Here is a 27,479-nt window from a genome sequence, read left to right on the forward strand (position 1 = left end):
AGATTAAATGCAGATTCGATCCTTACCAAAGCTCCTGCTAAAGCTTCACCGTTTCAATGATTATTAACACGATTTCTTTTGTTAAATGACGACGCCGTCGTACGCATCTCCGTGAATTTAGCGGTCACTACAGGAACGCTGTGCTGTTATGGAAAAATAGAAATCAACACCTTCTGACCAATCGAAATCGAGAACTAATATATACACGAATCAGGTCGTGAACGTATAGTGCCTGCTGGTTCGTAAAACCGAACTCCACCTCCTGGATCTCCTTGAACGGGTTTGAGAAATAAATAAATAAATAAATGGAAAAATAAATAAATAAATAAATGCTTCGCTACTCACAGCAGTTTGAATCATCATGGCTCGCTGGTCTCTCATGGTTCGGACGATGTCTAACGGATACACGTCTTGACTCCGCTCGATCAGACACATCGCCGTCTCCATGGTGATCAGAACGCCGGTGCGACCGATCCCGGCGCTGTGCCAGGGGGTGGGGGGGAAAGCAGCGGATCAGTGAAGGACAGGCCGAGCTCACACTGAGCGTCTGATCATAGAACTAGTTTCCTTTTTAATTATCGCACTTCTCTCTTCTCATTAGCCTTCTTACATGGTGTTGGAATAGATTCCGAAATTCTATTCTGTTATATTTCAGGAAACGTACTCGACAGTATTATATACTTTGTATATACACGCTATAGATAGTGTTTATTATCTGGGTTACGCTCAGACTCTGATATCAGGTTATTCAGGATCTACATCAACACAAACAAACATTTCCAGATCATTTAACTCTAAAGGGGAATCTTTTCTCCTTCATTTGATAGGAAAAAAAAAACGACTTCTAGCCTCTTTAAACTCGCGTAATAACCTCGATCTTCCATCTCCTCCTCGAAAGTGTCTGCTTTTTTTTTTTTTTTTTGGGGGGGGTTCATTTTACACGATTGCGGTCATTCACCATGGATATAAATTTTTACGATACGATGTAAATACGAGGTAACGAAACAGAAACATCTGCCTCCGAAGCCACAGGCCATATAGACTAGACCGTGGACGATGCTGAAACACTGGCGCGATCTAGTGGCGGTCCAGATGTTTGACCTGACAGCTGTTTGCTAACACTTCAGTAGCAGGGTTTGGGCGTGATCTAAATCCAATCGTGTCAAATGAGCTTGGTGTGTGAATGACGGTTGTTCTGTAGGCCTGACCTGCAGTGCACGACCACAGGGTCCTGCGAGTCTCCTCGCTTACTGCGCACCAGGTTAACAAAGTTCAGGAACTCGGTGGAGTCATCCGGAACGCCGTGATCGGGCCAAGCCATGTACTGCATCTGGCAAATATGCCTCTCTTCTTTAGTCTACACACACACACACAGGATAGGGATATATAGACTTGGTCACATGACATTACCTAAATATAGACAAATGGGTTTAGTGTTCAGTTCGATGAACATTTTTGTTTTAAATAATTAAGTGAAAAAATACTATTTGAAATGTCCATAGATCGTTATACGGTGATACTGTCGTACTGCCTTACCTCCAGGTGTGTGAGGGTCAGCGCTCGGAGCAGATACGCCGCTTTCCCATCCTCAGACACGCAGGACACCTGGAAGTTGCCGTAAGTGCCCATGGCGGATACGTTCGGCCAGTACTGGTGACACTTGACCTGAAAAAGACGCCTCACGAGTCAATACAATCCAGCACTTTGGGGTTGTTGTTTTCTTCCTTTCATATAAACGTATTTTCATATTTCTTTTCATAAAGAACTACATGAACCGGCCAGATCGCAATCGTACGTTCTTGTTGTCGGGAAATGAGAGCGTTTAGCTGTACCGAAGAGCGCTTCGGCTGAACACGTGTCGGCCCGAAACCCGCTGCGATTTGGAAAAACCGCCAGCGGATCGATTTTTGCCTTCGTTTCTGTGATCGCGAACGTTATATAGCCTGAGCGCTGTTGCCATGTCTCGTGTGATCGGTTACTTGTTTGTGCTTCGTGTGCATCCGTGTCCGGGTGTATAAAATAAGTGTCGCTCGTACCCTGCCCCGTTCCACCTGCGTGGTGAGCATGACCACCAGGGCGGCGCTCTGCTCCCACACCATCTGCCAGAAATCACAACAAGTGCCAGGCAGTGGGCCCTGGCATGCGATATATCGCCTTACGCCACCTCCCCCTGGTATCTCCATCTTAGGGGACACACAAAAAATTGTTAACAACAACATTGTTACAGTCGAACAGAGTCATTTTATATATATATATATATGAGAGAGAGAGAGAGAGATAGATATAGAGAGAGATAGGTTGTAGGTCCTTACGTTTATGTAGTTTGCGTTGATGTAGTCCTCGGCTCCCGTCAGGACCACTCGAGTCGCGTCATCTGCGTGAAACATGGCGCTCGCATGTCAAAAACGTTTCGAGTACTTTAAACAGGAAAAAGAAGCGCGTACGTTGAGGTCATTACTCACATGGGGAAATGTCCCGGTAGCGATTTTTCGAGAGATTCTGCGGTAGCCTGGCACAGGACATGGACATTCCGGGTCGTTTTCGATACAGTTGCTGGATCAGATAGGAGACGTTCGAAATGATCAGACAGTGAGATAATCGAAAAAACATACGCGAGGCTTTGAAGTTTAGAGACGCTGGGGTTTCCCCCTCGGGGTTTAACCACAGCCGAGGTTTCAGAAGTGCTTCAAATTCTTCACTCGAAGCAGAAAAGTATCAACTTGTATCGATCTAGAGTCTGGAATTCTGGTTATTATGCGTGAGATAAATAATCGACGACCGACATTTCTTTAAGGACTCGTCTTAGAAACTGCGCCCGAGCGAAATGAAGCTGGAGAGCAACGCGTCAGGTCAAACTAAACCAAACTCGGCCTAGGTGTACAAGTAAGGACCGATCTGGGGGTTTTTCCCAGATCCCCAACATACATTTCATTTTCCGACACTCAAAACCCGTTCGAGATCGGTTCTGGATCTCAGAGTCCGGAGTGTGAGAAAACTCTGCTAGAAAAACAGCAGTGTCATGAAACAGGAAACAGCACAGTGTGCACATGATGATAACAGGAAGTGATATTCAGATGCATGCGACTGTAAGGTCCTTTAGTTAAGAAGCGGGTAAAGATATGCAGACGAGATACGAGATGAAACGTCATTTTGAAACCAAAAAAAAAAAAAAAATATCAGTGATATTAAACATACCGTAAACTACGACGACGGAAACCCAAAAACTAAACGAGCGTAGCGTGTGACTCACGTCAAACTGAGCGAGAACGGATCCGGTGCTCAGTCCGTCTCTCAGCATCTGGAAGGACGACTTCCATCCGTCCGGTTCCGAGTGCGACCGATCCAAACCGCAGCTTTCCGGAACGTACTGGAACTCCGGCTCCAGATCCAGCTTCTCGTCCTCCTCGTCCACGTCGTAGATCGCTGCAAAGTGTGCGATAAGGCCAGAGACGCGAGTGTGAGGATCTGAACGTTTCGCCAACATTTTAGCAAAACATCTGGAATAACCAGAACGTCCAGATGACCGACAACGTAAAAGCCCAGCCCGTTTGCGTTAACACCACGTTCCAAAGTGTTTACTTCCTCTACTGTCAACACCGCTGTTATATAACACTCGCCAACACCCTCTGACCAATCAGAATGTCGGATAAACAGTCTGTAATCCGCAGCGCACTGCGTAGGCGTCAAGCCATGACGATTAGCTCCTCACCATTGGGTCTTACTAGCAGGATAAGCTCTCCCGATTGGTTTTCACAGCTGGCCTTGATTAGCATGACCACGTCGTCGTGCGTGTAGTCGGAGATGTCCCGCCCATTTATCAGCACCACCTGGTCCCCCTCGTTAAGGCGTGGTACACACAGGTCAGCCTGGAGTGAGGGACAAGTCGGATACGCATGACACAAGTGAGTAAGCAACACACAGGATGCATTCACGCTGCGTTCACGCTACGTCGGAATTACCGCAGTTGCTAGACGAAGACCCGGACGTTCTCCGCGTCCTCGGAATTGCGCGTGGGTCCGTGGGTTATCTGACTCCGTGCTAGCTGTATTGTACGCCTTGTCAAAATATTATGAGATAACGACTTAACTACGATTTGCCGCCATTCTCAGCGTTTCTGAGCGCTCCCGCGGGACGACGCAGCGGTCGGTCATGGGGTACAAGTCGGAGCTCTCCCAAAATTCCTAGTTTACGAGTTGTAATTACGGTAATTACGGCACGGCGTGAACGCAGCTTCGGTGAACTCAAATGAAAAGGCTACAGAGAAACTCTGGGTGCCAGTTGGAGCCTACCGCAGTTCCAGGAGCGACGCGAGACACGATGATTGGCATTCTCTGATCAGCGCCACCCTGTGGATGGAGGGTCATGATTTTTTGACGCTAACCGATCCTTCAGTATTTTCCCAAATCGGCGGGTTTAAAGTAAAAACTCGAAACGTACCTTGACGTTGAATCCGAAACGTCCGTTTTCGTCCGGTTTCATTTTGATCAGCACGAGGTTGTCATGTGGAACGGCGCCGTTCTGCACAGGGAGGATCGATTAAACCCTCAGATATACACAACGATCGAGTGCATGCGCAATCACGGCGCCAAAAATGCTCTTGAGGCTACAGTGGCTACAAGCTTTCGTTTATTATTACACTACAAGCATAAATAAATAAATAAATAAATAAATAAATAAATAAATAAATAAACCCACCATGCTCTTATCTGAAGCAACAGGCACGTCGTAGAGTTCGGTGGCGTGCTCATCGAGCTCCAGCTCAGATCGGGATTGGCTGATGTGACTAATCAGGTTCTTCCTGGACTGCTTCGGCGGAAGAGCAGGAGGCTGGCTGTCTATCGCGCTGTCCGGAGATCTGCAAGGCAAGCACGATGGAAATGAACGGCAGAGCCAACAGCACGTCGTCTGTTCTTCCGCCGCGTTCCCTTTTTAAAATCGCCACAAAATTCCGCACCCTCGTGATCGGGTTCTCCCGACACCGCTACGCGGGAAAGGAAAGGCCGAATCTGAATGTTAGCATAACGAGACGGGACGATTAGCTCTCATGCCTGTAGCAAGAAATGTAACCAGGCCTGGCCTTGGTCTTCTCACACACACACACACACACACACACACACAGAGCCTCATTATGAATGCTCTGATTACAAGCATGAAAGCAGTCCTGCTCAATAGTCACTGACACTGCTAAGCAGATCAGCCTCTGGGACGAGAGGAGCACGAAGGCGAAACATCCGGTACAGCAGGCTGTGTGAAAACAAATCCCACGACATTATTAACAGTGTTTATAAATGCTCCGGAAGCCGAAGCCGACGCGATTACGTTATCATAAACGCCGTTGCGCACGCTTGAGGTTTGTGGTCCAATCGCAGCGCATCGGGTCAGCTGGCCAATCAGAGCACTCTGGGCTTTTTCCGGAAGGAAGGGCTTTCGGACAGACCGGGAATAGCGTCGCTACGATAACGTACGGTATGTGAAAAAGAATGTGCTGGGGTTTTTTTTTTTTACGTTAAAAGCATGCTAACCTATTCTATTCCACCCGATATACAACATAATGAACTTTTAAAACAGCATCATATGACCCCTTTAAAACACTTAAAAACATCACGGAGCACAAACGCAGCTGCTTATCAGCCTTCCAGTGAGCGTGTGTGTGTGTGTGTGTGTGTGTGTGTGTGTGTGTGTGTGTGTGTGTGTGTCTGTGTGTGCGCACGTGTGCGTGCAATATTGATTGCCCACATTCTCATATTTACAGTGAAGCCTCGACTACAACAATAGCGTCACTGTCGCGACGTCAGGATGACTTCACGGGCATTCGATTTTTCCTTCTCGGATTCCAGAACATTCCAGGCTTCCAACCGGCGTCACGACTGTACAACTTCTTAACTAGAAACCCGCCGTTCAAGCCTGCGAGTGCTTCCGCCCACAAGCGGATCATTTAAGCACTACACGTTTCTTCAATTATATTTAAATCCAACACCAGTGCACAGTTCGAGACGTAGAAATAAGATGCGAGCTGTATTACACCGTCAGTATACACAGACGAGACCTCACCACCCCGAGCAGAACAAAACAAAACCACAACTCCAACCAGAGAAAGTTTCCACTTCGGGTGTAATGCTAAAATAAGCGCACGTACCAAATGCCAACTGAAACTCTGAGCACTGTGGAAACTGCGATGACTCAAATATGAACCTTTCCCCACCCCCCACACACACACGCACACACACACGCACACACACACACAGTCACAGCCACCACTATGTATTAAAGCGTGCGGTCATCGCCTGCGAACCTCGATTATAAAAAATTTGGGACGCCGTGTAAAACGCAAATGACGAGTATTATGTTGTTCTGACTGACGGTACGAGGAAACCATTCTGACCTGCAGAGGACACACGTACAAACGTGGACGTAAATCTTACGCCGTGGCCTGATTGAACTGTTTTTGGGGGATTTCGGAGTGACGTGTTAAACAATACAGCACTCGTCCCTCCAGTACGGTTCCAGAGACTTGTGTAGTGAAGCTCTTGTGGAGACTCGTGGTGGCTCGACACCTTACCGAGACGGGTTACGTTGTTCATTTTCCTTTCATTTGTCACCCACGCCCATCCATCCATATCTCTCTGTCTATACACACACACACACACACACACACACACACACACCGATCAGCCATGAGATTAAAACCACTGACGTGACGTGAATCACATCGGTTATGAAGGGCTGGTCGGTCAGTTCTCGGAGTTGACGTGTCGGAAGCAGGAAAAATGGCCAAGCGTAAGGATCTGAGCGTTTGACGAACATGATAAAGAGTTCCCGAATTCCCCAGAGCACAATCCGAGCGAGCGTGTGGGACGACACGGACGAACAAGTCCGTTCCGTGGATACCCAACCTCGCAACTTACGGGACTTGAAGGATCTGCTGCTAACGCTAACGTCTTGGCACCGGATCCCACAGCACACCTTCAGAGGGACAGCGGATGAACCACATGATATCTGGCAGGTGGTTTTAATGATACGGCTGAACGGTGTAATATACTAATCCTAGCTACGAGTATACATGTATATTAAAGACACACTCCAGGAAAAAGAAATGCACCCACTGATGTGTTGCAAAACAGTGTTTTTTTTTTTTTTAAGAGTAAGATCCGTCATATAGGGAAATATCACTGACGACTGCAGTCTGTTCTGCTGACGAACCTATACACAGCGCACTTCAAAACCGGACACACCCGCAACCATTTCCTTCAGCGATGAAAAGAAATCTAGCATGTTAGTATAACCCAAAAGCAGCTGATGGTGCTGCGCAGTAAGGGGAAACGAATCTGAGAAGCAATTGTGAATATAAAAGAAAATGTTAATAAAGGTTTGTCGGGACCCCCAGCAGGCACACACCAAAAGTATGTGGACACCTGACCATCACATCATATGTGCTGGTTGAACATCCCGTTCCAGAACCACGGGATTTGGATATGGACTTGACGACCTCCCTGTGGTCACAAAGTGCAGCGATATTTTTCCCGTTTGGAATTTAATCCGAAATCAAAACTTCACAGAGAATCTCCAAGAACGAGAAGCCGCCCGTTTGGATACGGCGCACGCTGCAAGATCGTCTGCGTTTATAAATGTCCGTTAAGGGACGAGGTAGCTCAGCGGTTGAGTTTGAAATACCAGCGCTGCCAAGCTGCCATTGTTGGGCCCTTGAGCGAGGCCCTTAACCCTCACCTGCTCAGATGTGTAAATGAGATCGTCGTAAGTCGCGCCGGATAAGGGCGTCTTATTCTAAATACCGTAGCGTGTAGTGTGCTAATACCCGAGACGAAGCTGTGCGTCAAATCAGAAACACGTCAGAAACGTCAACGAGCACACTCACGGGGTCGAGTCCAAGCTGATGCTGTTAGCCTGTGTGGATGACGCCGACTTATGGTTGGAGAAAGCTTGGCACACCGAGTCATCGATCACGTGGTCCACCAGGTGGCCGATGGAGGACGGCCGGATCCGGGTACCATCCGCGGCGAATATGGAACTGCAGGTTAGGCGACAATCACAGTGTTCAGGTATTATTATTATGATTATTATTATTACTCATTCGCACTAAGGGTTTATTCATTTGGTCGAGTTTGAAAGCCACATTCAAGCCAAAAACGTGAATAAGGATTTGGAGCGTACCACGTGAGACATCTGTTTCAGAGCTGGGCAAATAACATGACCGGCTGAAGTGCTTTGAACTGGCTACTTCCTGTCTGAGATACCTAGATTCAATACCTCCCTGCAAGGTATAAAGATACTGTAAAGTAAAATATGTAAATGCGAACTCACTGATTGGGCGAGCCCGGGCGTGAGCGGTTGGGCAGGCTCTGCGTCTCCAGTCGTTCGTCCGAGAGAGAGTTCCTGCTCACCGTCTCCCAGTCTGTCCCGCTCACCAGCCTCCTGACCAACGGCTTGCTGGGTGACCTGGGGTCAAAGGTCGGCAACGGAACACATTCAACGCCGGCGACCTGAGTTTAGTCGTTTGTAGATTTATAATACTGATTACAGTACAACTCAGTGCTATCGAATGCTCAGTTCTGATTGGTGTTTGTTAATATATATTCGAAAAACAATCCGTACACAGGGACAAAATGTGGGATCATTTACACGGTGAAGTTTTCTGTAAGGACACATTTATTTACCCTTTTTTTTTTTGTTTTGGGAATAAGACAAATATAGATGGATGAATATATAAGATGCGAGTTTTTAATTGAAAAACAATAGAGTAATAGCTGAAGATCCGGAATTTACCGGAAATACTACTGCAAAGTTGTGTGTTGATCTCGGTTTTTGAGAGAATTAATAAATAAATAAATAAATAAAATAAAATAATACAAAAAAATAAATAAATAAAAAAAAAATCACCGGATGGTATTTAAACTGTTAAAGGAGCCAGAATTTGAAACTGAAATCGCTTTTTTTTTTTTTCTTATGCCTTATGCCCGTATGAAGTCGGAGAGAAAACACGAAAAAGAAAAGTCACGCCTGTAAAGGAGCAGAAGTGCTGGTGTGAGAAAGTCGGCGTGACTTATGCATCTGGACTGAGAAAACGTCTTGTTTTTCCCCCGTCATGTGAGTCGGTGGTCCGATACGAAGCTTTTGCTGCCCACGTGTTTTACACTCGGTGTTATTCTCTCATGCGGTCTGAATTTCAGCCGACACCAGGGCATGCACTCATACTCTACAGAGCGTCACCATTAAAAATAACCAGCTGCTTCTGTAAAGCTTTTGCGGTCCATTTGTTTCTATGTTAATGATTCTGCTGGATCGTCTCAAAAACAAACGCGTACACCACCGGCACGAGATAAGACCGACTACAGTGGAAAACAACGCTATCGATTACAACAATTCGTTCCGGTCCACTAATTTGATTGGTCGCCGTTAACGGGAACGTATAAAGCTGGCCAGCTGTCCGATGTGCCATAAAGTACGAGCGTGGTTTCCGCAGGATCTTTTTCTGCCAAACATTACAGTGAACAAAAGATTCGGCCAAATGATACTTACACGGTAATTATTTCCGTCGTAGAATAGAGAACCGTCGTATAAAAGCGATATCGCACTCACGATCGAGCGGTTCTACTGAACGCGATTACGCACAGCCGAACGGATCACAACCGTGCCCGTATTCGCTATAACCGGTCCGATACCGCTCGATTAAATCGTCAATATTCATAATATCAGGCAGACTGCTACTCGAGGAGTACTGCGAGGCTGGAGCGTTCGGAAACGGAATCTACAGTTACACATACTTACAGTGGGGCTCGAAAGGGTCGGATTCTCGACATTTCTGCATCAATATGACGTCAATAAAACATCACATTTTCACACAAGGCCTAAAAGCAGATAAAGAGAACCCGAGTAAACAAACAAGACATAAATACTATACTTGGTCATTTATTGATGAGTGGCAAAAGTATGTGTCTTTGCTCTCGGTATCTGGTGTGACCTTCTTGTGCTGCAATAATTTCAACTAAACATTTCTGGAACTGCTGATCAGTTACGGACTGATATTTTCCTTCAGAGTTCGCTGCTATCATTCAGAACTCATCGTTCCATCAGTGATGGCGAGTCGTCCTGGTCCAGATGCAGCAAAACGGGTCCAAACCCTGACACTACCACCACCATGTTTCACAGATGTTATAAACTTCGTATGCTGGAATGCAGTGTTTTCCTTTCTCCAAGCATAACGCTTCTTAATTAAACCAAAAAGTTCTATTTTGGTCTCCTCCGTCTACAAAACGTTCATCCATTAGCCTTCTGACTGTCCATGTGATCTTTACTAAACTGCAGAGGGGCAGCAGTGTTGTTTTTGGAGAGCGGTGGTTTTCTCCTTGTAACCCTGCCATGCACACTGTGTTCTCCTGATGGTGGACTCATGAACATTAACATTAGACAATGTGAGAGAGGCCTTTAGATGGTTAGAAGTTCCCCTGGGTTCCTCTGTGACCTCGTGGACTATTACACGTCTTGCTCTTATATAATTGCTATTATATAATATAAACTAATATATATAAACTGGTCTGTACTGTCCAATATGCGATAAGTAAACGTACCCAATGCTGCATGCAGACCAGCTAATAGATTATAACAGACATTTGTTGACAGCGATTTTCATAACCGATTATTATCGAATGTATCGATTATTTGTTGCAGCTCTGTGTGTTTGTTGATTAGAATGATGAACTTATATTGAACTTTTACTAGGACTAACATTATTAATGAAGTGCACTGCTGTTACTTCCTGGCTTCTTCTTCAGAATTACAGTGCCGTTGAAGTTGCATCTCTGAAGCTGTTGAGTCATTTTCTAGAACATCATGGCTCTGACAATAGTTACGACTGTGACAAAGGATTTTTCTAGTTATAATACATTATTCCTATAACAGTCCCAAGTCAAGACTGATAAGTCCAAGTAAATGTACAAGTCCTTAAGTTGCAAAGCCTAAATCTAGACAAACTGTCTAACGTAATGGAAATAAATATATGTATTCGAGAGACGCATAACTATGACTAAACAGTGGCTTCAACTCTGGGGTGTTGGTGTGTTTCCTCACATGAACTGCTCGCTTCAGGTTCTTCCACAACATTTCTACTGGATTAAGGTCAGGACTTTGACTCGGCCCTTCCAAAACATTACCTTTATTCTTCTTTAACCCTTCTTTGGTAGAACGACTCGTGTTCTTAGGGTTGTTGTCTTGCTACATGACCCAGTTTCTCTTGGAGAGATCTTTGTTGGTCTCCGCTCCTGAGGAGGGGAACACTGGTCTTGAATTTCCTCCATTTCTACACAATCTGTCTGACGGTGGATGGGTGGAGTCCAAACTCTTTAGAGATGGTTCTGTGATCTTTTCCACCCTGATGAGCATCAACAACTCTTTTTCTGAAGTCCTCACTGACCGAAAAACTCCTCCCTTGAGTTTCACTTTTAAACGAACTGCCGATCCTAGAGGTGCACATACTTCTGCAACTCACAGATATGTAATACTGGATCATTTCCCCCTCAATAGATAAACGACCAGGTGTAATATTTACGTCCCATTTGTCGAACCGGGTTCAGGGCTTGTGTGGAAACCTGATCATGTTTCTAGGTCACATTTTATTCGGCTATCTAGAAAAGTCTCAAATCTTTCAAGCACCGCTGTATTTCATGTCCAGCATGTTTAAAATCCTCCTCAGATCAACATGATCTGGATCCGTTTCAGACGTCATAATCGACAGGCTGTCCGGCGTGTTCATTCCACGTACATGCACGACGACAGAAATAAAAAGCTCGTATCGGTAAATCGTGCTTAGAATTCTCCGTACGGGATTCCGCGTGAGCGTTCTTACACACCCGCATTAAAGCTCTGATTCTGTGTTCTGAACAGTTCTTTGATAACTTATAATCATGCAACACCGTGCCAGCATTAGTCACATCTGTAACGTCGTCACCGAGTGCTTCCGAAAATGGCAATATGAGTATAGACGTGTGCGTCAGTGTCATTTTTGGATGTTTTATTATTATTATTATTATTATTATTATTATTATTATTATTATCAGTCTCATAGTAACGTTTTCAAAACTTCAATAATGTGTATGGAGTAATAATAAGTTTTCATATCACATAACATATATATATATATATATATATACACACAGAAAGTGATAGAAAGTTCTACCATAAAATGTTCATGTTTGTTAATATAAGATAAGAGAATACTTTATTAACCCCCAGATGGAGAAATCAGGGATCACGTACATCATTTTATAGCGCGTATTAATAGTTATACCATGAAAACAATGTCAAGCGATTAAAAAGTTCGCATCTCCTCGTATGTATAAGCCTCTCGTATAGAAACAAGGTTTACTGTATATTATTATTATTCCTTTTTTCGCTGTATGCGGTTTCGCTTTTCGTTTTTCACAGGATGCACTGAAACGCTCTGTGAGGCAATAATAAAAGACTATGATGAAATGCTCGCGGTGCATGTGTAATCAAAACAGCTACAAAGCACTGACAGGAAAGCGGGCAACCGTAATGACTAGAAGCCCGTCAGAATAAACAAACCAAATGAACAGGTACCTGCTAGAAGCACAGTGCGACAGCCTCAGCCTCATCTTCAGTCCCAACATCATTTACAACCATATACACTAAACGAGAACTGTGTTCTTTAACACCCAGAGGGAGTGTCTTCTTGTTAAACCCATACACACACACACGCGCGCGCGCGCGCACCCACCCTGTGGAAGCTTCCTGTGTTACTTAGCTGTATCTTTCTCAGAATATTTAACCACACGCACACACGGAAAACTAAGTCGAGGACTGAAGACACGTCTCGCCCACACGCACGGACATTTTATCCATTTCTTTTTTGTGCGTGTTGAGCGACTGACTGACTGTAAATACACACACTTTCCAAATCCCACTCACACTCGCTGTAAAAGTGCTCTACTTATTCAGGATTCGGGGGGGGAGCCCCACTACCGCTGCTCATCGGGTATGTTTCAGTGCGGAATCGGCGTTTCAAACGAAGTCAGACAACGCCGTTTACGTCCGTCGCTACAGACGTCATCATAAAGTCACCTAATCGTTACTCGTTTGGAAAGGATGCTATAATAACGACGCCGTATGAGCGTCAGGGGGATGCTCGATTGGTTGTCGCTGTGAAAAGAGTGGACATTTCGAGATTGCACAGCTGCCCAGAGGAGGACGAGCGGGTTTTTTTCTACACGTGGAGCACTCGCTGGTTTAACGTGAAGCGCTACGTGATGCGGTGGATGTAAAAAGTCGACACACCCCTGTCAACATGGCAGGTTTTTGTGAAATCGTGTCAGAAGTCGTTCGAATTTATTGTGAAATTTCAACATAGAGATATAAAGTGACAGACACACAGAAATGGGGGGGGGCATGAGTGTGCACACTTATTTTATCATCGAGAATAACACCGTGATGAGAATCAACCAATCAGATTCAGTCTCGTGTTAAATAGTAATTAGTGTACACCTGCCATCCATTAAAGTGACTCATTACTCCCAAATTACGTCCTGTAGGATTTTCCCTGGGTCACAAAGATTAATCGTTCACACAATTAATAGGTTAAATATTTCACAGTAAAAGCACGAAAAGTTCTGGCGTGGTTTATCTTGGTTTATTTATTTACATCACAGAAACCTGCCATTTTAACAGGGGTGTGTAGACTTTAAAAAAAAAATAAAATAAATTTTTTAAATTAGTTTTATGTTTTAGATCCACTGTACATGTAAGGATTGAGACACGTTGAGACATGCCGTTATAGAAAATTAATCAGTCACGGGGTACTCGGTAACGTCACACGACAACAACATCACGACGTACGATATAACGTCATAATATAGTGTATAACGTTTTATTTCATGTGTGTAACCTATATTTAGTGCGTTACCTGGCGAACACTCGGTCCTTGACCCCTTGCTCTTTTCCATATTGGACGGACTGAGCCTCCGTTCTTCCGCTGAGGGAAAAAAGAGAGAGAAAAGAAAAAACACCACCACATTGTTGATATCCAGGAGTAGTGCGATGGTCCTGCACGGCGTCGCGTTCGTGGAGGAGCGATGAAAGGAATTTCAACTGCCGCCCAATAAAAATATACCGGTTTTATTAACATTCTCCGAGTGACGGGGTAATTACACAGTGACTGATTATACAGTGTATAATGAATAAAGTGATCGTCATGCAGAGAGCGACTGTCAGTTAGTTGATGCGTGTGGGTAATGGTTACATAAGAATCATTATTTAATGCATTTCCTTTATCATTTAGTGTATTATCGTCAACGAGTTTTGTCTCGTGCTATAAAAGGCTCTCGTTTTGTCTCCGTGCGTTCGTTAACCTCACGGAATTAGAAAAAAGAAAAAAAGGTTCTGTATCTCACCAGTATCGGAACTTGGAGCCGAGAGTGAAGTAGTGTGTGAAGAAGTTCTTTTGCGGTGGTAAGGGGCGCTCCAGGCGGAAAAACGTGTGGTGCTCGACGCAGGCCTTCCAGACGTTCTTACACGCTCTGTAGTTCGCCATGCTGAACGCCATCAGGGACTCCCGGCCCTTACTCTGAGGACGGGGAGAAAAATACAGAAACGCAGTGATTCATACGTTCGAAACTGACGTGCGGACGTAAGATTTATTTCGGGATGAAATTCCAGGCCGATTCTTTTGTTTGTTTACATTCCTCCTCTGGCGCTGTATAGTCCAGCGTTTTGTACCACTACTTCGAGGTCGACTTTCCCCAGACGTTAACAGAACGTCGCTGTAAAAATAAATAAATAAAACGCCGAGTGAGACGTATTCTATATGAATAAAACGTGTTCGTTTTTTTTCCTTCCCAAATGGTCATGACTTCACGTGTGCACATTCGCAGGAGCCGATAGCCGCTACTGTGGAAGTTGTCCGCGGAATAAATCCGATCCCGAACACGTACGAGTTATACGTTCGATGCTCGAAGACGAAAGGGATATCTGTATACACGCAAAGGACACTGCTGGTTATAAAACGATCACGAGCGTAAACGTAAACATCCGGCATTATTAAGTGGGACGTGTGGAACGACGTTTCAGGGAAAATAAATAAATAAATAAATAAATAACCGTGCGACAAATTCCAGTCCCGTGTCGGGGGAATACTGCTTACCGATTCTTTCCGGAGTTGGACGAAGAACTGTCTTGATTTGAAAGATATTTTGACAATTTTCACCCTGCGAAATGAGAGTGAGAGAGGAAACAGGAAAAAGAGAACAAAAAGTGATTAATACCTCCACGCTACACTTTTATCACTTGTTATATTCCATTATATATATATATATATATTTAGACCCCTCCCCCGACACACACATCACGGTATAATATAGAAATGGTTCTGCATAAGGACTGCATAAGGAACATCAGCAGATATTACAGTAGAGCAGATCGTGGAATCTACATTAGCACCGTATAAGGGATATGCAGTGATGATTTGCCAGTGTCGTGTTAAACTGTACCGGTACTCACCATGGAAACTGGTTGACCCGTACCCTGTTTTTATAAATGCAGATCCCAGCAGCCATCACTCCAATGTGGACCTCGCTGTTGCTCTGGTCCTGTCACGTACAGTTTGGTTAGCATCACAGAACAGAGCCTGGTCTGGCTGTACAGCGATTTATCATTTGTAATATGATCATATATTTCACCAAAAAAAAAAAAAAAAAAGACAAACCACACACATGCACGTCTTTAATTTGGTGTCGTTAAATACAACTCAAAAAGGCCCGCCTTAAAAAGCCTACAGTTTTATTTTCTACGCACGTCCTGAACGCGTTCAGGGAATAAGAATAAGAAGCCGTTTGGGATCCGTCGCGGTGCGTTTTACTCGATCGGCGCCCTCGTTTGTGTGATTTGAGGGGCGTATGCTTTACACGAGTCCACGCTCGGGACCGGTTCTGGGTGCGTTTGGGGGTGGGGCTCATAATCGCAGGTTTGAATTCTGTTTATCGAGACACACTTCAGTCCAGGGACAAAAAAAATTAAAAAAAAAAAAAAACTCAGTAAAAGGATGAAAATAAAAAAAAGTGAAGGGGAAAGCAGGCAGGAAGGAAGAGTTACTCACTCGGGCACAGTGCAGTTCCACTCCATACAGCTCTAAAGAACTGGCAGAACTCAAGTAGTTAAACTCTGACTGAGCAGGAGTGAGTCCACTGAAAGAAAAAAAAGAAAAGAATTTTTTTTTTTTTTAAAAAGAGAGAGAGAGAGAGAGAGAGAGAGATCATTTGTGCACTTTGTAAGGAGACTCAATCTCAGAGTTAGGAACAATGAGCTGCCTTGTTCTAGCCTGAGTGAGTGAGTGTGTGTGTGTGTGTGTGTGTGTGTGTACTCAGCTGCTTCCTTTCTTTCTCCCCCCACTTAGTCCAAATCACGTTGTCTTTTACATAACTATATAATAAAGGATTTGCAGATAGCTGTGGACCGTTTCTCTCGGCTTACGTGTGCTGCTGGTGCAGTTTGGCGACCTCCTTCTCAAAATCCTCCGGCGGGTTCGGGAGGAAGCTGTACTCGGAAAGGTAGTCTGGCGACTGCTCCGATTGGCTGTAGTCCCCCAGCTCGGCTGCGACACAGAGCGCACATTGTGACTGAGGGTGTGCGTGAGAGAAAGAAGAAAAGAAAAAAAAAAAACGGGGAGCACAACGGCTCCTTTTCCCTGTTAAAGTCTCAGACGCCGAGTCGTCCAATTTGGTCAGAAGTGTAAAAGTGTAACGCCGGGCCGAGCGCCAGGGCCAGATGATGTTAAGACTCGTAACACCTCTCACGCACGAGGATAACCATTACCGCCATCACTGCGAAGCTTTGGCGCTTGATTACGGATATTCTTATTTTTGAAGAGTTTAATTATATCCGTTTATGCAAATGAACCTTCATCTTATGAACCGCGCATAAATTTGCATTGTTTAAAAATCTATCTGGCAAACTGACATTCATTCACAACAATCCGAATCCTCATTCGTTCATTATTTCACCTGTTGAAAACATTCAAACGCACCTATTATGGTTTTTGAAACGTGTCTAATTTCGTTTTCGGCGTCTCGGACGATAGATTTACGTGCGTCCAAGGTGAAAAAACACGTTAACGTGCTCGTAATTTAAACTGCAGAATGACCTTTTTCCCCCCGCGGTGTCACAAACGACTCGTTAAATGATTCGTTCTAAACGATTCGTTCTAATCCAATTCCGATTCCGATTCCAATTCCGAGAGCATACTCTGCTCTGATTGGTCAGACTTCCAGGTCTGTTGTGATTGGTCTACCGCTGTCAGAGACCAGAGGCGGGGCTTTTTTGTTACAACCCTACGTAGGATAGTACAGGAAGTAAGTATGGAATTACCGACGACTCATTTAAGCTGTTCGGAATCGGTTCGTTCTTTTGGGAGGAGTCGATAACGGCGTTTGTCGTGCGCTTTGTTTTTTTTTTTTCACGGCTCTAGAGCACGCGACACGAAAGGAAATATTTGAAAAACCATAATAGGTGCGCTTTAAAGACTTAAACACACATCCACCGTGTCCAAATATACATATTACACCTTTTCCTAAGAGTATAGTTTTGATCGTTTTCGTGCGCTACAGTTTAAGGTGTTTTTTTAAACAGTACCGATGAATCATTAATTCCTTCTACATAACAGTGTTCAAACTCGTCTGATGAAAGAAATACTCACCCTGAACAGCATAAGAGGCCAAAACTGCTGCTGCATTCTGGGGACACGGTAACCTAACAGACCAAGAGGACACACGTCACGACGTATTCACAATTGACAACAAACACAAAGTAGAGTTGTGCGTTAAGGCTTTTCCGTTGTCAGTCAGTCAACGCTATATGAGATTATTCTAAAAAAAAAAAAACAACATGATTATATGAGATGTTGCAGGTGAAAAATTATTCAGGGATTTTATTGGTTTCGGATGTTTTAAAGTCTCAGCCTTCGTTATTATGAGGGGTTGACGGTTAAGGGTCTGGGTTACTGATCGGAAGGTCGGGGGTTCAAGCCCCAGCGCTGCCGAGCTGCCACTGTTGGGCCCTTGAGCAAGGCCCTTACCCCGCTCTGCTCCAGGGGGCGCTATATCATGTCTGAGCCTGCGCTCTGACCCCAGCTTCCTGACATGCTGGACTACGCGGAGAAAAGGATTTCACCGTGCTGTAACCAATAAAGACTCATTATCACGACGAATCCAGAACTTCAGCTGACTTTTACCTGACCGAAGCGGAACCCGATGTGGTCTGCTCATGCACGTCAAGCTCGCGCGTTCTGAGATGCTTTTCTGCTCAGCACGGATGTAAAGAGTGGTTCTTTGAATTCCCGTAGCCTTCCTGTCAGCTCAATCCAGTCTAGCCTGTTGTCCGCTGACCTCTCTGTCTTATCAACGAGACGTTTCTGGGTGTTTTTTGTCTTATGCGCCACTCTGTGTAAACTCTCAGACTGCTCGGGGTGAAAATCCCAGGATATCGCCAGTTTCTGAAATTCTCCAACCAGCCCATCTGGCACAAACAACCACGCCGAGGTCAAAGCTAACGAGATTCCCCCATTCTGACGCCTGACGTGAACCTTACCCGAATCTTCAGATCTGCATCTCTATGATTTCATGCGCTGCTGCCGCATGATGTTCTACCTGGAATAATCGCATGAACGTGCAGGTGTACGTTCCTCGTACAGGGGACACGGAGCAGCTGTTGTAAACCACGATACTATACTATTCTACACCTGCGTCCGTCTGTCTGCGTCCATGTGCTGTAAACCGGAGTCCACAAATCTACTTACTTTCCGCTCTGGATGTCCTGCTTCAACTGCAAAAAGTACAGGTACCTGAAAATAAGATGTGTACATTTTTAAAAAAAAACAAACAAAAAAAAAACACGAGCTTCCGCTCGAGAGGTTTTTCATGATAAACAGTACGTAAGAAGGTGGCACCTTGTGTACTCCTCTTGAAGTTTGCTCGGATCACTTACAAAAAACTTCACCCTAAAACTCAGATTATTCGGAGCGATCCCTGAAAAAAAAAAAAAAAAAAAAAACAACCAGTGATCAGACATTTACTCTGGGGACAAGACTAACAGTAGATATAAAAGTCTACACGTCACTGTTAAAACCGCAGAGGTTCCGTGTGTGAAAATTAGACAAAGATAAGATCATGTCCGATCTTTTCCCGGCTTTAATATTCAATTCGATTCAGTTTTATTTGTGTAGCGCTTTTACTAATGGACGTTGTCTCAAAGCAGCTTTACAGAAACATATAAACACAGGATGGAGATTTTAAGCGTGTGAATTTATCCCTATTGAGCGAGACGGTGGAGACGGTGGTGAGGGAAAACTCCCTGAGATGATACGAGGAAGAAACCTCGAGAGGAACCGGACTCAGAAGGGAACCCGTCCTCATGTGGGGAACGACGGATAGTGTGAGAGTAAAAGAAAGTTCATTATGATATAACAACCAATGGCGTTCAAGTGAAAAATATTGAATAAGTAATGGCTGAATAATAACGGCTACTTTTCTAAAGCACCTTTTGCTGGTAATACGGCACAATTTGGCGACCGTATTCCACTCGTCCTTGCAAAAATGCTCCAGATCTATCAAATTGCGAGGGGGATCCCTTTTTCTTCATTCCACAGCTTTTCGATAAGATTTCGGTCTGGTCTACGACTGAGCCGTTTCAAAACCTCCATCATCTTTTGATCTATTTGTGGACTCGGATTTGTGCTCTGGGTCGTCATCGTGCCGGAAGGCGAAATTTTTCGTCACGTTCGGCTGTCCAGTACCGGAGCTGAGGGCGGATGCAAGTGCAGGTTGGGTAGTTTTAATACAAAAAACAAGTCCAAGGGATCAGACGGAAGTCAATAAACACAGACAGGCAGAGGTCAATCCAATCCAGACGAGGCAAGGTAATAAGACGAGGTCAAAAGGCAAGGTATCAAGGCTCGGTAACGGCAGAGATGATACGTAGCCGAGTGTATTACTTTGTGAAGACATTGCGTACGAGAGCCTCTTAAGTAGTGTGGTGATACTCCGCGTGATTGGGAACAGTCCTCAGGAGAAGGTGTCTGTGTGTTCGACTGGGAGTTAAAGTCGTCGGCCATGTTTGTCATTCGTGGTGCATTCTGGGATACGGAGTCGCTAGTTTGTGACTAACAGAGGCGTGTAGATTTTGTGCCAGAATGGATTGTTATACGAAGACGTCCAGGATTCGATTGATCTTCACTTGAGCCACAGTCCAAGTTGAAGAGAAGCAGCCGCGTAGCATGATGCTGCCACCACCATGCTTCACCGCAAGTAAGGAGTTCTTCGGTTGATAAACTCTTGTTTCTGAACGCATTTTGTTTGCCACATGGTTTGGGATGATTTAGGCTTGAATTTTTTATTTTTTTTTGAGAAAGGGCGTTCCGTCTAGTCCCCCTACACCCATAGCCATGTGAAGAATACAGTGTCCAGAACTTGGCAGAGTTTCCTGCAGCTCCTTTAACGTTGCTGTAGGTCTGTTGGCCGCCTCCCTGATAAGTTTTCATCTTATCCTTTCATTTATTTTAGAGGGACGTCCTTATCTAACGTTCTGGAGATTATTTTGTACCCGGGTCCGGATCGATACCTTCCGACAACGAGATCCTGTACACGCTTTGTAAGCTCTTTGCAGACCGTGGCTTCAGCAGTCAGATGAAACCGAGAAGAAGATGTTTAGACGTTGAAATCCTGCAGATCTTTATTTGGTGATAATCAGAATGTTTAAATGATGACAGGTCTATGATAAATACTTCTGAATGAGTTTTTTACCAAGTTTTTTTTTTTTCTTTTCCTTAAAATGTTTGTTTTTTCACGTGAATGTTGTTGGTTGCTAGATGACGTTAAAGCTGGTAAACGATCTGTCATGGTTAATCTTGGTAAAAAAAAAAAATTACATCACAAAACCCTGTGGTTTTACCATTTTATATATATATATATATATATATATATATATATATATATATATATATATATATATATATATATATATATATATATATGTGACTTTTTATATCCCCTGTAAATGATTTTAAGAACGAAAGCAACTTTTCACTTACTTTTCAGCTGTTTCCTGATCGGTTTACTCGGATCCAGCCACCTCTATAAAATAATACAACAAGGAAAGACTGTGTGGTCAATTTCAGTGCGCACTTTTCTTTTGGGATCGATATCAGTTCAAGTGTGAAATACACGGTAAAACATTTCATCGCTTCGAAATAACATTCATCAGAATCTATGAATTATGCATCTGGTGTTCTTTCGCTTCCGCTGTGCTGTTAAGGCTGTTGTATCAGTTACGAACCGCTGGAGTGTGACGTGACCGGAGACTCAACGCCGACTGGTCAGGTTAGTGTGTGTGTGTGTGTGTGTGTGTGTGTGTGTGTGTGTGTGTGTGTGAGTGTGTGTGTGTGAGAGAGAGAGAGAGAGAGAGAGAGAGAGAGAGAGAGAGAGAGAGAGAGAGAGAGAGAGAGAGTGTGTGTGTCGGTCCTTTCATCCATCCATGCATAAGAACATGCCCTAAGAACATTTCTATTGTTCCCAGATTGTCTGCCATTCTCACCCATCATACGAGAGCTAGGAAATGGGAAGGGTGAACTTTTATTTTACCAGGGCAAGCTTCACTGAGAACACCGTGTGTGTGTGTGTGTGTGTGTGTGTGTGTTTTATACGGCTTGCCTGGCTGTCCGAGGAATCGTCAGTGATCTGAAGTCCGAAATAGTCTTGCTCTGTCAGTTCCAGATGTTTAAACACTGCATCCAGTAAGACCTGACCCTGATCCTGCTTCTACAGAGAGAGAGAGAGAGAGAGAGAGAGAGAGAGAGAGAGAGAGAGATGGAGAGAGAGAGAGAGAGAGAGAGAGAGAGAGAGAGAGAGGAAGTGAGAGAAGAGAGTCATTTGTAGTCACTTGTAGCTGCTGAGAGTTTAAGCTGTAATGACGCAAAATTCCCAGATCAGAGTGGTGAGACACAACACACTACAACGCATACTAATCTACATTAATTTATGTAAATGTATGTTAATGTGTGCACTTTGGCGCGTTGACCACAATTGAGGGATTGGGGGGGTTAGGGATTCTTCTCCATTTGCTACTAGGACACAATTAACAGGGTTCAAAAAAATCTGCTCAATGTGTGTGGCTGTAACGGTGATGGAGCGAGTCATTTTACATAACACAACTCAAAAGGGATCACTGCAACAGTGGCATGTGAGGAGGTGTCAGTGGTGGGATCGCTAAAACGCCTCTCGTAATCACTACATAATCGTCTCATTTCGTTTATCTGAACTGATTAGGATTATCTGAGATATATATATATATTTTATTGCACAGGTGTGTCGTGTTCGATTGATTGTTTAAACAGCTCTGAATGTCTACTCTTGGTTTGAACCCTGTAGAGACATGTGCATTTGTTGTTAAACCAACATGAAGACCAGAGAGCTGTCTATGGGAGAAAAGCAAGCCACTGTTGAGAAAAGCTGAGAAAAGAAGGAAAATACAACAGAGCCATTGCACAAGCATTAGGCATAGCCAATACAACCAGTTGAAAAAGATCTTGAAAAAGAAAGAAACCACTGGTGTGATAACAACCAGACATGGAACGGGTCGCCGAGGAAAACAACAGCAGATGATGACAGAAACATTGTGCGAGCTGTGAAGAAAAACCCACCAAAACAAAAACAGTCAGTGGCAGTACCAACATGATCCACAGGGCGGGGTTGGGGTGGTAAAGCAAACCACCGTTCGAAGAAGACTTCCAGAGCAGAGATATCGAAGCCGTAACATAAGATGTAAACCACTCATCGGCAGAAAGAATCAGAAATCCAGATTGGAATTCACAAAGAAATACAGAGACGATCCTGGAACCGAGATGAACCTCTATCAAAGTGATGGAAAGGCCAACGTGTGGAGAAAGAACGGATCTGCTCGTGATCCAGAACATACGAGCTGATCTGTGACACATGGTGGAGGTAGTGTCATGGCTTGGGCTTGCGTGGCTGCTTCTGGAACATTCTCACTGATCTTTATTGACGATGAACTCATGATGGAGCAGCAGAATGAATTCAGAAGCTTACAGGAATATTCGGCGTGCCAATTTACAGAGAAATGCATCCAATCTAACAGGGAGGAACATCATCATGCAGCAAGACAACAACCCAAAACACACTGCCAGCTCAACAAAAGACTTCATCAATGGGAAAACGTGGAAGGTTTTGGACCGGCCAAGTCAATCACCAGATTTGAACCAAATGGAGCAGCATTTCACCTCCTGAAGAGGAGACTGAAGGGAAAACCATTCAATTTTATTTGTATGGCGCTTTTAACAATGGATATTGTCTCAGAGCAGCTTTACAGAAACATATGAACACAGGATGGAGATTTTAAGCGTGTGAATTTATCCCTATTGAGCGAGACGGTGGTGACGGTGGTGAGGAAAAACTCCCTGAGATGATCTGAGGAAGAAACCTCGAGAGGAACCGGACTCAGAAGGAACCCGTCCTCATCTGGGGAACGACGGATAGTGTGAGAGTAAAAGAAAGTTCATTATGGTGTTTATATGAAGTCTGTGTGTTGAACTCGTCCACCGTTCACTAAAGGAGACCTGAGTGTAAAACTGCATGTAGTAATCGCAGTCCCGAGGCCATCGCAGCAACCGTAGTCCCAGCAACCACAGCGAGAACGTCCATGTGGAATTGAGGTCCAAAACCATTTCCATGATACTTCAAGCGGCACCGTCCTCAGCGATCTCCAGGCTGTAGCCTCCAGTTGATGAGAGCTCCATCCAGAGGTAGAACATCAGGATGGATCAGGCAGGTCCGGAGAGCAGAAAGGGTCAGGATCACTGGCATCTTCATAATATCACGTGTGGCTCGACAGACTCCACTTTAAAACGGTTTGTTTTGGTCTGCTACCAAAGATGCCATGTTCTAAGTTGATTAACACATCTAGATGTAAATATCCGGAAATGAAAGCTGAAATTCTGATGTATCGTTTCATATTTTGATCTCAAACCCAAATATATATGTGTGTGCGTGTGTGTGTGTGTGTGTGTGTTTACTTACATTCGCTCTGAATTCTTGCACCGTGTTGTCCAGCAGCAAAACGTTACACAACACCTGTGAGCTCGGTCTGTCTCGTGCCACTTCAGAGTCTCCCACATCGGAGCTTCGGCCAGCAGGCAACCGGAAGCGTGCTGTCATTACTGTCCCCACGCCGTCTGCGAAAGACGTACAACCGCCATGAGTGCGTACGAGACACAAAAGACATTCACTTCGAGTATGACTTTAGTCGGATTAAGGTCATCGATAATCGCTGTTTACATGCTAGTTTATCAATCAGAGTATCGTCTTAATCGGGTTCATATCGGATTATTGTTGTCCACGTAAACGTACTGAATGTCAGGGTGCTAACGGTAACTCTGCTTGGCGTCTGCCCGCATCGCATCGCACGACCTCGGTGCTGATTATCTGACCGTAACAGCGTGTTATAATAAATAATAATAGTAGTCTCAGTGTGCTGTAATGTTAACACACACAAACCTAACACTGTCCTGTCTCTGAGCAAGCATTATCCTGAGCAGGACACACTATGTTCCCTCTTTATACCATACAGTGTTCCCTCATTCTAGTGTATTTCAGTGTGTACAGGCTACGCACTGCATCTCTGCTACTCGTTATGACAAAGCTGGAACTAATCACCACGGGGCGAAACCGAGAGGAGCTTTTGCCGTGACGTCATCAGAGACCATCCTACACGTTCTCACACGGCCCTGCAATGCTCGATTTCTCTGAAAACGGTCGCATTTGTGTTTCGTTTTGTTTTGTTTGTATTTTCAACACGGAATCGTATGTGGGTATGCACATTTCCATACCACGGTGAGCCATCTGTGCTACGCTACTGGACCGTTTCTTTTCAACTGACTTAGAAAAGGTATCAAAAACGTACTATTACTGAAGGGATGATTGGAATTGAATGAATTATAATCTAGTTATAAAGGCAGCGCACACAACACCGAGGAAACTTTTATAGACTGTCGACTCTATTAGCTTAAAGAATTCAGCCCATCACTAGGATTCAGATAAGGTGCAATCTCCGGTCCTGACATATAATATATATATATATAAAATTCCATGATAATTGCTTGAGTCACTGTTTGACATTAGTACCTGCCGTACGTTGTTAAGTGCAGTTCCAGTACAGTATATGATGACTCAGTGTGCATTAGCTGATGTTTGTAATTAGCTAGGTAGGTAGACTATACCCTATTTACCCACCTACAGCGGAGGCCATGTTTTACAGACTCCTAGACATTCAAACTCAATTTTTCACAGCTATTACCATACCATTTCCTGTGTCGTGTCAATTAGCGTAGCTCCTTTGTTTTACATAAGAGGTCATTTGACAATAATATATCCAAGAGACCCAGATTTTCCAGAAGTCTTTGTTAGTATTTGGTGGGACTAACTTGAATCAGAACACTTTGGGGTAGCCTTTCACAAGCTTCTCGTTAATTACACCGATTTCTCACCGCATGCCTGTGCGAAGTGCGCAAAGGTTTTGTACCCAACATGTACACAATAAAACACGGCCTACGTAGGACGTTCACGTAGGGCGAGTGGGAGTGAGCTTACAAGTGCTACCAGCTATTCTGCATCAAAATAAAAAGCCATTTGGGTTTAACAGCTTAATCATGGTTACGTTATGGGTTCAACCTCAGAAATGGTAAACGTCGGCTTTAAAACCGACACAGAGTACTCTCGGGTGTGTAAAGCCGATCGCAGACAAAAGAAAGCAAGCCGTTACAGATAAAATGACAGAATCCATAGCGATGCGCATTATCGTAATGAGACGCAAGGCGTTTAAAAGATTAATTGAGACACTGGAGCGCGGTTACTCCATCCCTAAGCTTCTCAGAAGCCCCTTATTTGTATGCACAGCAATCCTCAGGACCAAGTTCTAACCCAGAAAAGAAGCTCTACAGCAGTGAGTTTTATTCAACTCACTGCCGTAGAGCTCAACGCAATTCAGACATTCAACAGTCAGTGTCCATTTCATTATCCAAGGACGAGAGAAACGAGACGAAAACATCGGACGGGCAGCGGGAAAGTCAGGTCAGTTTTCTGCCATGGGGAACTCCTATAGGACTTTTTGCAATTTCTTAATAACATGACATTTATCTGAATGTGAGGAAACAACTGTTTATAGCTGTTATAAGGTAAGTGACAAAAGGAACTAATGAGCTTCGTAGATGTTCAACAACATCAAGTGTGACTATATAAAGAGAAAAAATGTACGAGTCAGTCTAGGCCTGTGCCTAGTGAAGGTGAAGGGGTGACAGTTACTTATGTTATGTTTGAATCCAGATTCCTAAAAGGGATCTTCTGCTTGTTCTGTGTGTGTGTGTGTGTATGGGGGGGGGGGGGGGGGTTGTGTTTAAAGGTTTTCTACAGAACCTCAGTGTTTCCAATTTAAAGAGCTTTAAGGAAAACCCTTCACTATCCATAAAGAAAACACTAAGACACCCCTCGTTCAAGAAAGCTTCAAGAAACTTTCCAAGAATCGTCAAGAAACAGGAAGAAGATGGTTCTCCCAGACACTTCTGCACGCAAGTCTCCTTCTGAGAAGGTGGAACTTATACCTTCTCAGCACGCAGACAGTGAGCAAAGGTCCGCAGCATGGTCTTAACCTGTTCACAAATAACTTACCAGAGGCTCTTTCAAAGCTGTGGGCACAGTGCCAATACGTCAGCATTAGTTTTTCTTTAACATACTCTGAGCATGTTTTCAGGCCAGGTATCTAGGGTCACATATACCGTGAATAGCTCTAGCAAGACAAGTTTATCTCATGCTATTACACCCTTTTAATTAGAAAAAACACCACCACCACTCACTACACACTATACACAGTATACTTGCACTACCCTCACTACCCCGGTAATACCCTCACTACCCCTGCAATACCCTCACTACCCCGGTAATACCCTCACTACCCCTGCAATACCCTCACTACCCCTGTAATACCCTCACTACCCCGGTAATACCCTCACTACCCCTGCAATACCCTCACTACCCCAGTAATACCCTCACTACCCCTGCGATGCCCTCACTACCCCTGCGATACCCTCACTACCCCTGCGATACCCTCACTACCCCTGCGATACCCTCACTACCCCGGTAATACCCTCACTACCCCTGCAATACCCTCACTACCCATGCAATACCCTCACTACCCCAGTAATACCCTCACTACCCCTGCGATGCCCTCACTACCCCTGCGATACCCTCACTACCCCTGCGATACCCTCACTACCCCTGCAATACCCTCACTACCCCGGTAATACCCTCACTACCCCTGCAATACCCTCACTACCCCTGCAATACCCTCACTATCCCGGTAATACCCTCACTACCCCTGCAGTACCCTCACTACCCCTGCAATAC

At 44.5% G+C, this 27,479-nt stretch overlaps 1 protein-coding gene across 2 annotated transcripts in view; it reads right to left on the reverse strand.

Annotated features, from left to right (window-relative positions):
* ptpn4b (protein tyrosine phosphatase non-receptor type 4b) overlaps positions 1-27,479 on the reverse strand; it is a 34,456-nt gene that overhangs the window by 2,960 nt on the left and 4,017 nt on the right. Inside the window, exons 2-26 of one of the 2 annotated variants that reach the window (XM_017459166.3) lie at positions 24,102-24,256; positions 21,720-21,827; positions 21,101-21,143; positions 18,962-19,040; positions 18,812-18,856; positions 17,714-17,766; positions 16,492-16,612; positions 16,118-16,205; positions 15,523-15,611; positions 15,167-15,230; positions 14,418-14,590; positions 13,931-13,999; positions 8,320-8,454; positions 7,874-8,026; positions 4,696-4,855; positions 4,438-4,518; positions 4,290-4,346; positions 3,710-3,866; positions 3,251-3,423; positions 2,463-2,553; positions 2,313-2,374; positions 2,037-2,183; positions 1,537-1,665; positions 1,209-1,357; positions 346-481 (exon numbers count right to left, since the gene is read on the reverse strand). In XM_017459166.3, coding sequence (XP_017314655.1) covers positions 346-481; positions 1,209-1,357; positions 1,537-1,665; positions 2,037-2,183; positions 2,313-2,374; positions 2,463-2,553; positions 3,251-3,423; positions 3,710-3,866; positions 4,290-4,346; positions 4,438-4,518; positions 4,696-4,855; positions 7,874-8,026; positions 8,320-8,454; positions 13,931-13,999; positions 14,418-14,590; positions 15,167-15,230; positions 15,523-15,611; positions 16,118-16,205; positions 16,492-16,612; positions 17,714-17,766; positions 18,812-18,856; positions 18,962-19,040; positions 21,101-21,143; positions 21,720-21,827; positions 24,102-24,239 — 2,700 coding nt within the window. In that variant the 5' untranslated portion in view covers positions 24,240-24,256. Of the gene's footprint in view, positions 1-345; positions 482-1,208; positions 1,358-1,536; positions 1,666-2,036; positions 2,184-2,312; positions 2,375-2,462; positions 2,554-3,250; positions 3,424-3,709; positions 3,867-4,289; positions 4,347-4,437; positions 4,519-4,695; positions 4,856-7,873; positions 8,027-8,319; positions 8,455-13,930; positions 14,000-14,417; positions 14,591-15,166; positions 15,231-15,522; positions 15,612-16,117; positions 16,206-16,491; positions 16,613-17,044; positions 17,124-17,713; positions 17,767-18,811; positions 18,857-18,961; positions 19,041-21,100; positions 21,144-21,719; positions 21,828-24,101; positions 24,257-27,479 lie in introns of those variants that run through there. The other variant, XM_047151543.2, reaches the window with a different exon arrangement.

The sequence above is a fragment of the Ictalurus punctatus genome, chromosome 27 (genome assembly GCF_001660625.3).
Source record: "Ictalurus punctatus breed USDA103 chromosome 27, Coco_2.0, whole genome shotgun sequence".
Classification (NCBI taxonomy): domain Eukaryota; kingdom Metazoa; phylum Chordata; class Actinopteri; order Siluriformes; family Ictaluridae; genus Ictalurus; species Ictalurus punctatus.